The sequence below is a fragment of the Macaca mulatta genome, chromosome 1 (assembly GCF_049350105.2).
Source record: "Macaca mulatta isolate MMU2019108-1 chromosome 1, T2T-MMU8v2.0, whole genome shotgun sequence".
Classification (NCBI taxonomy): Eukaryota; Metazoa; Chordata; class Mammalia; order Primates; family Cercopithecidae; genus Macaca; species Macaca mulatta.
In genome coordinates this window covers 115,750,870-115,763,047 of record NC_133406.1, presented here as the reverse complement: position 1 = coordinate 115,763,047, position 12,178 = coordinate 115,750,870, and the positions used below count along the sequence as shown (strand labels likewise).

The following is a 12,178-nucleotide window of genomic DNA, read 5'->3' as shown; positions in this document are numbered from 1 at the left end:
CACCACTAAAGTTTTGCAGAAAGATGGATGGGGAACTCTTCTGTTCTCAGAGAACACCAAAAAAGGCTATTTCTGTTTCTTTCTGCCAACTCTGCCAAGCAAGTTCATTCCTGAATTTAATATCCCTGATGCAGCTTGAGCTTGGTATTGGTAAGAAGGTGGCAACTCTTTCACTATGCTCTCTCCCGAAATTAGGTAGTGCCCTCTGAGCAGTAGACCCAGCATGGCTGCCCATGTGGATATGTCTCTACTCGCAACTGTGAGTTGCACGGGAATAATAAGAAGGAAGCTTTAATCATTCCCTGCCACGCCTTCATAGGGCACTCTCATCAGAGGGTCACTGATTCAACTGGGACCACTACCTTTTAGGTCTGCTTAGAAACTCATGTGATAGCCTCAATCATCTTAATCAACTTCTTTTTCTCAGTCTCTATGGTTGGTACATCCTTTCCTCTCCCTCTATTCCACAGACTTTTAAGTCACTGAAAGCTCATAGAAGTCCACTTTTCAAAACTTTCAGGGGAAATACAGTTCAGACATTCTCCCACATATAGTGTCTCAGACCTCACTAGAAAATTTAGCAGATGCCTGCCTCAATTAACTATGATTGGGATTATTACCAGCACCAGGAAGGCAAATAAGGATACTATCACCTCTTTTATCTCACAGGCAAAAGAAAAACTCCCAGGGCTCAGCTAAGAATCACATCACAGTATTCAGAGGATTTTGCTACGGAACAGACTCTCCCTCCCGGCAGCTTTTACTCCTCAGGGAGCCAGACAATGTTGAGAGCTGCAGGAAAAACAGACTCCTCTCCTACATAAGCAGCTCTGCCACTAGAAACCACCCAACTGGAGCTGGGCCTCTTCCCTGGCCTCTCAGGAACCCAGGCACTGCCTGCATCTGAAGCAAGTCATATAGAGAAGAAGGTGTTGAAGGGAATAGGGTTAAATTGCTTTAGTTATTTACTATTTTATTACTATTATTTTTATTTTACTTTATTTATTTTTTTTTTTGAGACAGAGTCTCGCTCTGTTGCCCTGGCTGGAGTGGAGTGCAGTGGCACAATGTCAGCTCACTGCAACCTCCGCCTCCTGCGTTCAAGCGATTCTCCTGCCTCAGCCTCCCAAGTAGCTGGGATTACAGGCACCCACCACCATGCCCGGCTAATTTTTGTATTTTTTGTAGAGACGGGTTTCACCACGTTGGCCAAGCTAGTCTCAAACTCCTGACCTCAAGTGATCCGCCTGCCTCGGCCTCCCAAAGTGCTAGGATTACAGATGTGAGTCACCGTGCCTGGCCTTATGTTTTATTTTTTTTGAGACAGGGTTTCACTCTGCTGCCCAGGCTGGAGTGCAGTGGCATGATCTCAACTCACTGCAACCTCCACCTCCCAGGCTCAAGCAATTCTCATGCCTTAGCTTGAGTAGCTGGGATTACAGGCATGCACCACCATGCCCAGCTAATTTTTGTATTTTTAGTAGAGATGGGGTTTCACCATGTTGGCCAGGCTGGTCTTGAACTCCTGGCCTCAGACTCCCAAAGTACCCGCCTCAGCCTCCCAAAGTGTTGGAATTACAGGCGTGAGCCACTGTTCCTGGCCTATTTTTTTTTTTCTTTTTTTTTTGAGACAGGGTCTGGCTCTGTTGCCCAGGGTGTGGTGCAGCGGTGAGATCATAGCTCACTGCAGTCTCCACTTCGTGGGCTCAAGTGATCCTTCCACCTCAGCCTCCCGAGTAGCTGGGACTACAGGCACTCACCACCACACCCAGCTAATTTTTATATTTTTTTGGTAGAGACGAGGTCTCGCCATGTTGGCCATGCTGGTCTCAAACTCCTGGGCTCAAAGTGATCTTCCTGGCTCAGCCTCCCAAAGTGCTAAGATTATAGGTATGAGCTACCACACCCAGCCTGCTTTAGCAATTTAAATAATAAAAGATGGCCAGCGCAGTGACTCACCCCTGTAATCCCAGCACTTTGGGAGGCCAAGGCGGGCGGATCACCTGAGGTCGGGAGTTCCAGACCAGCCTGACCAACACGGAGAAACCTCCTCTCTACTAAAAATAAAAAATTAGCTGGGCTTGGTGGTGCATGCCTGTAATCCCAGCTATTCGGGAGGCTGAGACAGGAGAATCCCTTGAACCCAGGAGGCGAAGGTTGCAGTGAGCTGAGATCGTGCCATTGCACTCCAGCCTGAACAACAAGAGCGAAACTGTCTCAAATAATAATAATAATAGTAGTAATAACAATAAATAGGCTAGGCATGGGTAATCCCAGCACTTTGGAAGGCCGAGGTGGGTGGATCACAAGGTCAAGAAATCGAGACCATCCTGGTCAATATAGTGAAACCCCATCTCTACTAAAAAGACAAAAATTAGCTGGACGTGGTGGCGCACGCCTGTAGTCCCAGCTACTCAGGAGGCTGAGGCAGGAGAATCGCTTGAACTCGGGAGGCGGAGGTTGCAGGGAGTCCAATCGTGCCACTGTGTGCTCTCCACCCTGGCGACAGAGCAAGATTCCATCTCAAAAAAAAAAATGGGAAAGGGATTCTCCAAAACCAAGATCCAGATATGGTTCTCAACATCAGTTCATTCATTTTCTTCAATTTTTTTAATTTAAAAAATTGTTTTATAGACACAGGGTCTCGCTCTGTTGCTCAGGCTGGTCCTGAACTCCTTGCCTCAAGCAATCGACCTCCCAAAGTGCTGGGATTACAGGTGTGAGCCACCATGCCCAACCTGGTTCATTTATTTTTGAATGCCAAGAAAATATGCCTCTGTGGGCATATTTTTACATTACAGACGTGGTAGCTCTCGCCTGTAATCCCAGCACTTTGGGAGGCCAAGATGGGCAGATCACGAGGTCAGGAGATCGAGACCATCCTGGCTAACACGGTGAAACCCTGTCTCTACTAAAAATACAAAAAATTAGCCGGGCTGGTGGTGGGCGCCTGTAGTCCCAGCTACTCGGGAGGCTGAGACAGGAGAATGGTGTGAACCCGGGAGGTGGAGCTTGCAGTGAGCCGAGACTGCACCACTGCACTCCAGCCTGGGCAACAGAGTGAGACTCTCTCAAAAAGAAAAAAAAAATGCCTTTGAGGGTAACTGTTATAAAGGAAGTGAAAGGACTAGAAAGCAAAAGAAAAAGTGAAGGAAAAAGTCCTGTATTCAACAGCCTTCCCCTTCTAAGTCAGAGGAATAAGAAAAAGTGACAGAAGACAATCTAAATTTTTAATATTAAATGACTCCTATGGCCTTCAAGGGAGTTCAGACAACTGAGGCTCTACGCTTCACACTGGGAACCTAAATTCTCCTTCCAGTTAGACTGGAAGGGAAATGGAAGAGGCCGCCCTTGTTCCACAGCCTAACAGCTGGCCCCTAGGAAAAGGGGGTGGAAGATGGGAAGTGTTGACAACTGACTGAGTTCCACAGCTCCCTACTGGGCAAAGCAGGGAATTCTGGTCTGAGTGACAAGGAATTGTTACAGGTCAGGCAGAGCAGCAGCTGGAGAAAACAGAGAAGATATACACTTATATTGGTTAACCTAGCTCCCCATTTCCTATCACCTTGAAAGATTCTAGGCAAACAACTTTCTACTCGCCTCCACTGAAGGACTTATTGGATCAGTCTCTGCTAGGACAGAATGGTAAAGAGCCCCAAATCAATCCCCTCACCCAGTTAATCACCACTCTCTTTTGCAAATCTTTTTCCATGGACTAGATAAATATGGATTGGTTTGAGCCAATTCTGATATTTTTATGTTTTTATATTTTCATATAATGGCTTTAAGAGATCATCTGATATAGTGCCCTGCTTCCAAGCAGGCAGGCAGGCTCAATTTTCCTCCTTTTAAAGCATCCTTTATTTCCCCACCCCTTGCTTTTTTTTTTTTCCTTTTTCTTTTTTAAGAGACAGGCTCTTACTCTTTTGCCCAGGTTGGAGTGCAGTGGTGGAATCATGGCTCGCTATATGATTTCTGGTTGGGGATGCTTCCAAGGAGGAAAGCTTCTTCCTGGCCTCAAGCTATCCCCACGTGGGCCTCCCAAAGTGCTGAGATTACAAGGCATGAGCCACCACAATAGACTCTGCTATCCTTTTTTTATACATCTTATAATCCTCTGAGATGGATCCACAAGAGATGGAAAAACAGGTAAGGAAACCAATATCTGACATTCATTCTACAAGGTGAATTAAGAGAGACTGTCAAAAATTAATGGAAAAGAAAGAGAGGTTCAAATATAGTAAATATTATTTAAAGTTACACAGGTGTCCAGTAGAAGAAATAAAAACAATTACATAATTATGTAAATGAGGGGTATATCCTCTAAAGCTAAATCCTTGTTTGTAACAATAAGTAAAGAAATAGAGGAACAAACAGCCAGGCGCAGTGGCTTGTGCCTGTAATCCCAGCACTCTGTGGGGCTGAGGTAGGTGGATCACCTGAGGTCAGCACTTTGTGACCAGCCTGGCCAACATGGTGAAACCCCGTCTCTACTAAAAAATACAAAAAATTAGGCAGGCGTGGTGGCGGGTACCTGTAATCCCAGCTACCTGGGAGGCTGAGGCAGGAGAATCACTTAAACCTGGGAGGCGGAGGTTGCAGTGGGCCGAGATCGCTGTAATCCCAGCACTCTGGGAAGCCAGGGCGGGTGGATCAACTGAGGTCAGGAGTTCGTGACAAGCCTGGCCAACATGGTGAAACCCCATCTCTACCAAAAAAGGCAAAAAATTAGCCAGGTGCGGTGGTGGGCATCTGTAATCCCAGCTACTCGGGAGGTTGAGGCAGGAGAATTGCTTGAACCCAAAGGCAGAGGTTGCGGTGAGCCGAGATCCTGCCACTGCACTCTAGCTTGGGCAACAGAGTGAGACTCCATCTCAAAACAAACAAACAAAAACAACAACAACAAAAAAAAAAACCCAAAAAAAACAAAGAAACAGAGGAACTAGCATTTTATCTAAAGCTATGGTGACAACCTTCAGAACACTGAGATAATTAAAGAGGTTAACTCTGTGAGAACAGGAATAGGGATGAACAGAAACAGGACTGTTGTTTTTCTTCATAAACTCTTTGAGTACCATTGGATTTGTTACCAAATGCATGCATTCCTTCAAAAAAAAATTTTTTTGAGATGGAGTCTCGCTCTGTCACCCAGGCTGGAGTGCAGTGGCGCCATCTCAGCTCACTGCAACTTCCGCCTCCCAGGTTCAAGCGATTCTCTGCCTCAGCCTCCCGAGTAGCTGGGATTACAGGCACACGCCACCACATCTAGCTAATTTTTGTATTTTTAGTAGAGACGGAGTTTCACCATGTTATCTCGAACATGCCAGGCTGGTCTCCAACTCCTGACCTCAAGTGATCCGCCCACCTCGGCCTCCCCAAGTGCTGGGAATACAGGCATGAGCCACGGTGCCAGGCCCAAAAATAATTTTTAAAGAGAGGTTGCTCCTCAAAAGAGACTCCATATCATCTTTGGCTGCCTGTTCTGCTGTTGAGGAGTACCTCCTCAAGTCTTAAGGTCTAATTCAAACCTTCCTTTAAGGATGTCTCAACTCATCTCTCCCCTTTGACCTCAATGGTAAAGGTAGAGATTGAGCACTCCTTTTTCCTTATAGAAACTCAGGGCCCAGCAGTGAAGCCAGCTCCAGCCCTACCAGGATCCAGGTAAATGCTGACACAAGGCCCAAGAGAGTGCGGGCATTAGAGGAGAGGGCATTCTCAAGCAACTAGCAGGAGGGTAGGGAAGGCAGTGGTCTCATGGTAGTTAAGTCAATATTGATTCAGGCTGAGAACTCTGTGCTGAGCCATGGAGCTGGTATAAGCAGATTCCAGCCAGATAGCCCAAGCCAGCTCTGGGAGCCACTACTGAAACAGACAGATGGCAAAGAAAGCAGCCTGCGCACTCACCTCTCTCTGAATTGTTCCTCCCTACTGCGGGTCCCAAATACACTTGGACTGGGTCCCCTCTTGTCCCATGCCAATTATTGAAGGGTTCCTCCCAAATCTCTTCCCCAAATCAAGGAATCTCAATTTGCTGCTTTGCATGGTGTTCAGCATTCTCATGGAGTGTGGACCCAACTCTAAGAAGAAAGCAGATACGAGAGCAAATACGATTTCTGGTTGGAGATGCTTCCAAGGAGGAAAGCTTCTTCTCCTTTTTTCTTTTTTTTTTTCCCCCTGAGACAGAGTTTCACTCAGTCACCCAGGCTGGAGTACACTGGCATGATCTCGGCTCACTGCAACCTCCGCCTCCTGGATTCAAGTAATTATCCTGCCTCAGCCTCCTGAGTAGCTGGGATTACAGAAGCCCACCACCATGCCTGGCTAATTTTTTGTATTTTTAGTAGAGACGGGGTTTCACCATGTTGGCCAGGCTGGTCTCGAACTCCTGACCTCGGGTGAGCTGCCTGCCTCAGCCTCCCAACATGCTGGGACTATAGGCGTGAGCCACTGCGCCCGGCAGGAAAGCTTCTTCTAATAAGGGGAATTATGAGGAGATTGTACCATGGCTAACAACAAGGAAGAGAAAGGAAGTGGGATAAGATGACATAACTACTCCCAAACAGGCCTAGAATTAGAAACTGAATGGAATTTTATGTGCCCTTTCACTATCACAGGCTGAGAGAGACATGGCAGCAACTAGTTGCCTAAGTCTCAGTTCACTCCAAGTTCTCTTTTCCAGCCAGTTTCCTTGAAGTGCTTTCCCACAAACATACTTTCCACCTATAGAATCTGGAGTTATGGATCAAGTACATGAGGAACAGCACAGAAAATCAGCCACTTAATGCACTGGGCGAAAAAGCAAAGCAGATGAAAGAAGCAGTCCTGGAGCTTGTCTTTCAAAATGACTTACACCCCTGGTTGTGGACTAGAAACATCCGACAGAAAGATCAAGGTGAAGGAAAATTCTCTGGATGACTAAATCATCACTAATAAATACCTTTTGCCTGGGGAACCCAAAATGTTTTGTAAACAAAGAAACCAAATCTGATTTTTTTCCCCCAACCCACGTCCTGCTACCAACTTATTACTGCACTGATGCCTATAGAGAGTGGGCCATTTTCCAAAAGGATCGCTTTAGAGGTCAAGTGAGGAAGTCACATGCTGAACCCAGGAGTCCTGATTGTGAATGTATAAGCTCTTTCCATTGTCTCATGTTCCTTTTTCCAGTTACACCCTTACCCCACTCCAGGCCTGAGTTCTTATGGAACCCCAACCAAAACTATTCTAGTAAACCACAAGAGTAAACTGATTCCTCATGGATCTGGACAGGGGTGGGAAGGCACTCTATTCTGTGATTCCTTTAACAAAAGCCTAAAATTAAATAATCTGAAACAAGATTTCTCACAATCTCATTCAATTTCCATGCAGGCCTGTTCATCCCTCCTAGTGGCTGCTCCGGAGTAGTCAACCAAGTGTAATCTGATAGGGACTTCTTCAAAACTTGCTCCGGCCTTCAGAAACACCCTTCTGTCCTGAACGGCCTGAGGCAGCTGAGGCTCCCCCTGTTCACAACACATTTTTCTTCTTAGTTCAAGGTTTAGTTGATCCTGAAATAAGTGGTATGTGGAGATAAAGAGTGTGACAGAGAACGCAAGAAGACCACGGGAAAAACAGAACCAAATGTCACAAGGATCAGCAAAATCCTTGAAACTCGAGGGAGGTGTCAAAGGTGGAAATCCTGAATGGGAAGGGCACTGTCAAACCTCTCCCCTACAGACAGAAACCTCTAGAAGGTTGGGTGATTGAGGAGGCAGAAAGAGAAGCTACAGAAAGTTAAGGGTAGGGATCATAATGCATCCAGAGAAGAGTGAGGACTAGGTTCAAAGTAAGAATGTAAATGGCACTTTGGGATTGATGACAAGGGCCCGAGATCCCTTGAGGAGAAGGGAACAGGCAATTCTTGGAAGCCAGGAGCTGGCTGGGTGGGTGGGTGACGGTGAGGTAATGGAATCAGAAGCAGCACAGGAAGACAAGGATACAATCGCTGTCTCAGGGAAATGGGAACCCAGCGCCGGAGTTGCACAGGGACATCGGAAGAAAAGGGCAAACCAGGAAAAGAGGTAAAGGTGGAGTCCATGGAATAGGTTTGGGGCAGGGGCAGAGACGACGAGGAAGGACAAGGATGGGCCTATGGGAGTCGTCTGATGTGGAAAGGGTTCATGACTTAAAAAAAGAATAATTCGAGATGTAGGCAACAGGGATAAGAGTAAGGGAGGGGGGAATCCCCGAGGCAGAGGGAGGAGCTAATAGAAGAGGAAGCCAAAAAGCGGAGGAGGACCCCAGGCCTGAGAGGAAAGGGTGGAGAAGGAACCCGGGGTGCAGTTGACACCAGGAGGGCAGTTTCGTAGTCGAACTCAGGTGGAGAAGACTGTGCGGGACAGGGTGGGAGAGCGACCACCCCCCCAACAGGGCAAAGGTGACTCATGGAGGAGGAGTAGCTTACCTCTGGGGGACCCCCGCGGAGGGGGTGCGGGCAGTCGCGGTCGGACTGCCGACACCGCCGCCTCAGCAGCAGCGACCGCTCCCGGGTTCCATTGGTCGCCTGCGCTTCCCTGACAGCGGCCGCGGCGGCTGCACCAGGCCCCGGCTGCGGGGCTGCCCGCGGCGCCGCCTGAAGGGGCCTTCAGGCTGCCACAAGTCGACCGGGCCACACAACCTCCTCTTCCTCCCTCAGTACAACCAAGACAAAAATAATAATAATAATAAAATAAAATAAAATTCCCCAGCAGGTCTCGATGTAGTATTCTTTTCCTAAATCCAAGCCAAGCCCTTCTTCCCAGGATAAGCTTTCCTGCTTCTCCAACGCTCAGGACCCTACCGATCCCATAGTAATCTAAGGAGTCGGGTGAGCTGCCCGGAACATGCCTGTTCAGAAATAGAAAAGGGGGCGGGGAAAAGATGTTTGGAAGCTCGCGAGGGAGAGAGGGCGAAGGGAGGAGCTTACGGGTGGGAGGAGGGCACAATCTTTATGAAGCGGGTCTAAGCGATAGCGTTTGCGAGGCTAAAGAAGCCGAGAGAGAAGTAAAATTTGCTGCATAAGTAGGGTGAGCTGCCGGGCGTGGGTGCCCTGTTAGAGAAGTATGGACATATGCATACTTCCAGAAGTATATTAACATGCAAATTATATGTAAATGACCGTTTGAGTAACCAACCAAATTACCGTAATCAATGACTTTTCCCCATCCCCTACGCTACAATACTCCCTTAGTAAATCAGGCCGTGGGATGGACGCTGGGTTTCAAGAAGGGCGAGCAGGAAGACGGCGGACGGGGAAGACGTTCTCCCTCACTGCCCTTTTCCTACTCATCTTTGAGGACGATGCGGAGGTTAAACCCCTTAACGTTTCGGGAATGGCGCGGTCCGACCGCGTCAGTCTTTCGCCGTTAGAGAGGCCCGACTCGAGGCCGTGGTTCTGCCTCCGAGGTCACCACCAGCCTGGGCAGCCTGTGACCTCCAGCATCCATACGCCGAGCCCTCCTGGGAGGGGCTGGACAGGGCCAGGTTGGGAGAGGTGAGTGAAATGGCAAAGGCTTGGAGGGCACAATCCCTTCTTCCAAACAAAACGAAGCCATATTAGGCGAAACAAATAAACAAAAACACGCCATGCAAATGGGCCTCTGGTGTTGCTTTTGTGTAATTTTCGTTTGTTTGTTTTGTAAAGACAGGGTCTTGCTCTGTTGCCCACGCTGGTCTCTAACTGCTAGCCTCAAGCAATCTGCGGGCCTCAGGTACCAAAGTGCTGGGATTATAGGCCTGAGTCACCTCACCCAGCCAGCTTTGTGTATTTTTCGGTTAACATTGTTGATTTAGAGCCCTCTTTGTCCTCAGAACCTCTGTCTCAACGTCTTTCCTAGGCTTTACTTAATATTCAATGCCCCTCGTTAGGGCCTTACATAATACATTGAGGCTAGTTACTTGAGGCCGGGGCTTGAATGCCATCTTCCCTGCCACTTACAAGCTGTTTGATTTGGAATAACTAATGTAACCTCTTTGAACCTCAGTTTCTATGTCTACAAAGAAGACATATGGATGAAGTAATATTAGCCCATTACAGGGTTTTGTGAGGATCAAGAGAGTACAAGTTGCTACTATAATACTTTATTATTAATTATTGGGACAATCATACAGGATAGATGATGAAAGAGTCACTACTTACAATGTTTAATTGGAAGGCAGAATAAAGTGTAATAGCTTGAAAATGCCTGTGTAAAACATGCAGAATGTACAACAGTAGAACAAATGGGGTACCTAACCTAATTGTTGAAGGAACATAGTAGAGTTTAAGTTAATTTGGAAGGCCTATATGTGTATGGACACACACACATACACACACACACACACACACACATCAGTATATGGTGAATGAATGAATGGAAGGCTTCTTAGAAATATTGTGAGTCAGGTCTTAGAATAGATATTGGATATAACCCAGCAAAATAAAAGACGAGTGAGCATTCTGAAAGCAAAAAAATTGTATGTTGAAGAACAGAAATGGGAATTTGTTCATATCATGAGGAGAGGGCAAGCAGACAAGCTAGGTTAAAGTGGGAGTACAGTATGAAAGATGAACAAAGAATGGGGACAAGAGTGCCAAAGATAGTTTAAATTTGTCGGCTGGGCTCAGTGGCTGACACCTCTAATCCCAGCACTTTGGGAGGCTGAGGTGGGCAGATTGCTTGGGCTCAGGGGTTTGAGACCAGCCTGGGCAACATGGTGAAACCACATCTCTACAAAATACAAAAATTAGCCTAGCTGGCATGGCATGCACCTGTAGTCCCAGCTACTTAGGAGGCTGAGGTAGGAGGATCACTTGAGCCTGGGAGACAGAGGCTGCAGTGAGCCGAGATTATGCCACTGCACTCCAGCCTGGACAATGGAGTGAGACCCTGTCTCAAACAAAATAAAAAATTATCGGCCTGGCATGGTGGCTCATGCCTGTAATCCCAGCACTGCACTCCAGCCTGGACAATGGAGTGAGACCCTGTCTCAAAAAAAATAATAAATTATCGGCCTGGCATGGTGGCTCAACGTCTGTAATCCCAGCACTTTGGGAAGCCAGGGTGGGTGGATCAACCAAGGTCAGGAGTTTGAGACCAGCCTGACCGACATGGTGAAACCCCATCTCTACTAAAAATACAAAAATTAGCTGGGCGTGGTGGCACATGCCTGTAATCCCAGCTACTCGGGAGGGTGAGGCAGGAGAATCACTTAAACCCGAGAGGCGGAGGTTGCAGTGAGCCAAGACTGCACCATTGCACTCCAGCCTGGGCAACAGAGTGAGACTCCATCTCAAAAAACAACAACAACAACAACAACAATTCTCACCACTGGTCTGGAGTAGGGGGAATCAGCAGTCCACATGTTAGGCCCACTAGCTCTTGGCCAGTTTCCAATCAGCTGTCCCGCAAATATCATGAGGTGATGACCCTGCTTTAGCCTAGAGTTTAAAATGTCATGTATCCCCTCAAGGGATAGCTTTCCAAACAGCCACAAGACTAGCCTTTCGAAACACTGTAGAAAGACATGTGACAACCTTTTTTATAGTAGGAAGTTTTCTTATTTTCCAATGACAGAAAAAATTTCAGGAACATCTCTGTTCAAATTTGAAGCAGGAACTTTTTATAGCTAGTCAGTTATAGACCACCCCACTAAAAATACACACACACACAAACATAAGTAGAAGAGTTTAAGTTTCCTATTTATAGCTCTAAGGGTTCATATGTGTAAATTCCTTCCTTCCCTCCCTCCCTCCCTCCCTTCCCTTCCTCCCTCCCTCCCTCCCTTCCCTTCCTCCCTCCCTCCCTCCCTCCCTCCCTCCCTTCCCTTCCTCCCTCACTCCCTCCCTCCCTCACTCCCTCACTCCCTCCCTCCCTCACTCCCTCCCTTCCCTTCCTCCCTCCTTCCTTTGCAGAGTCTCGCTCTGTCACCTAGGCTGGAGTGCAGTGGCGCGATCTCGGCTGAAGGGATCCTCCGCCTCCTGGGTTCAAGTGATTCTTCTGCCTCAGCCTCCCAAGTAGCTGGGATTACAGGCATGCATCGCGATGCCCAGCTAATTTTTGTATTTTTAGTAGAGACAGGGTTTCATCTTGTTGGCCAGGATTGTGTTGATCTCTTGAACTTGTGATCCGCCCGCCTCGGCCTCCCAAAGTGCTGGGATTACAGGCATGAGCCACTGTGC

At 47.5% G+C, this 12,178-nt stretch overlaps 1 protein-coding gene across 32 annotated transcripts in view; it reads right to left on the bottom strand.

Moving 5' to 3' along the window:
* PI4KB (phosphatidylinositol 4-kinase beta) overlaps positions 1–8,847 on the bottom strand; it is a 36,540-nt gene extending 27,693 nt beyond the window's left edge. For 8 of the 32 annotated variants that reach the window (XM_001106422.5, XM_028829044.2, XM_077947505.1 and 5 more), the window contains exon 1: positions 8,444–8,847. Coding sequence is in view for 11 of the 32 variants with exons in the window: in XM_077947615.1 (XP_077803741.1) it covers positions 7,346–7,378 (33 nt within the window). In the remaining 21 variants the exon portion in view is untranslated. Of the gene's footprint in view, positions 1–5,904; positions 6,078–7,345; positions 7,548–8,443 lie in introns of all 32 variants that reach the window. The other 24 variants (XM_015151995.3, XM_015152039.3, XM_015152031.3 and 21 more) reach the window with 6 other exon arrangements.
* Between the last annotated feature and the right edge of the window lie 3,331 nt (positions 8,848–12,178).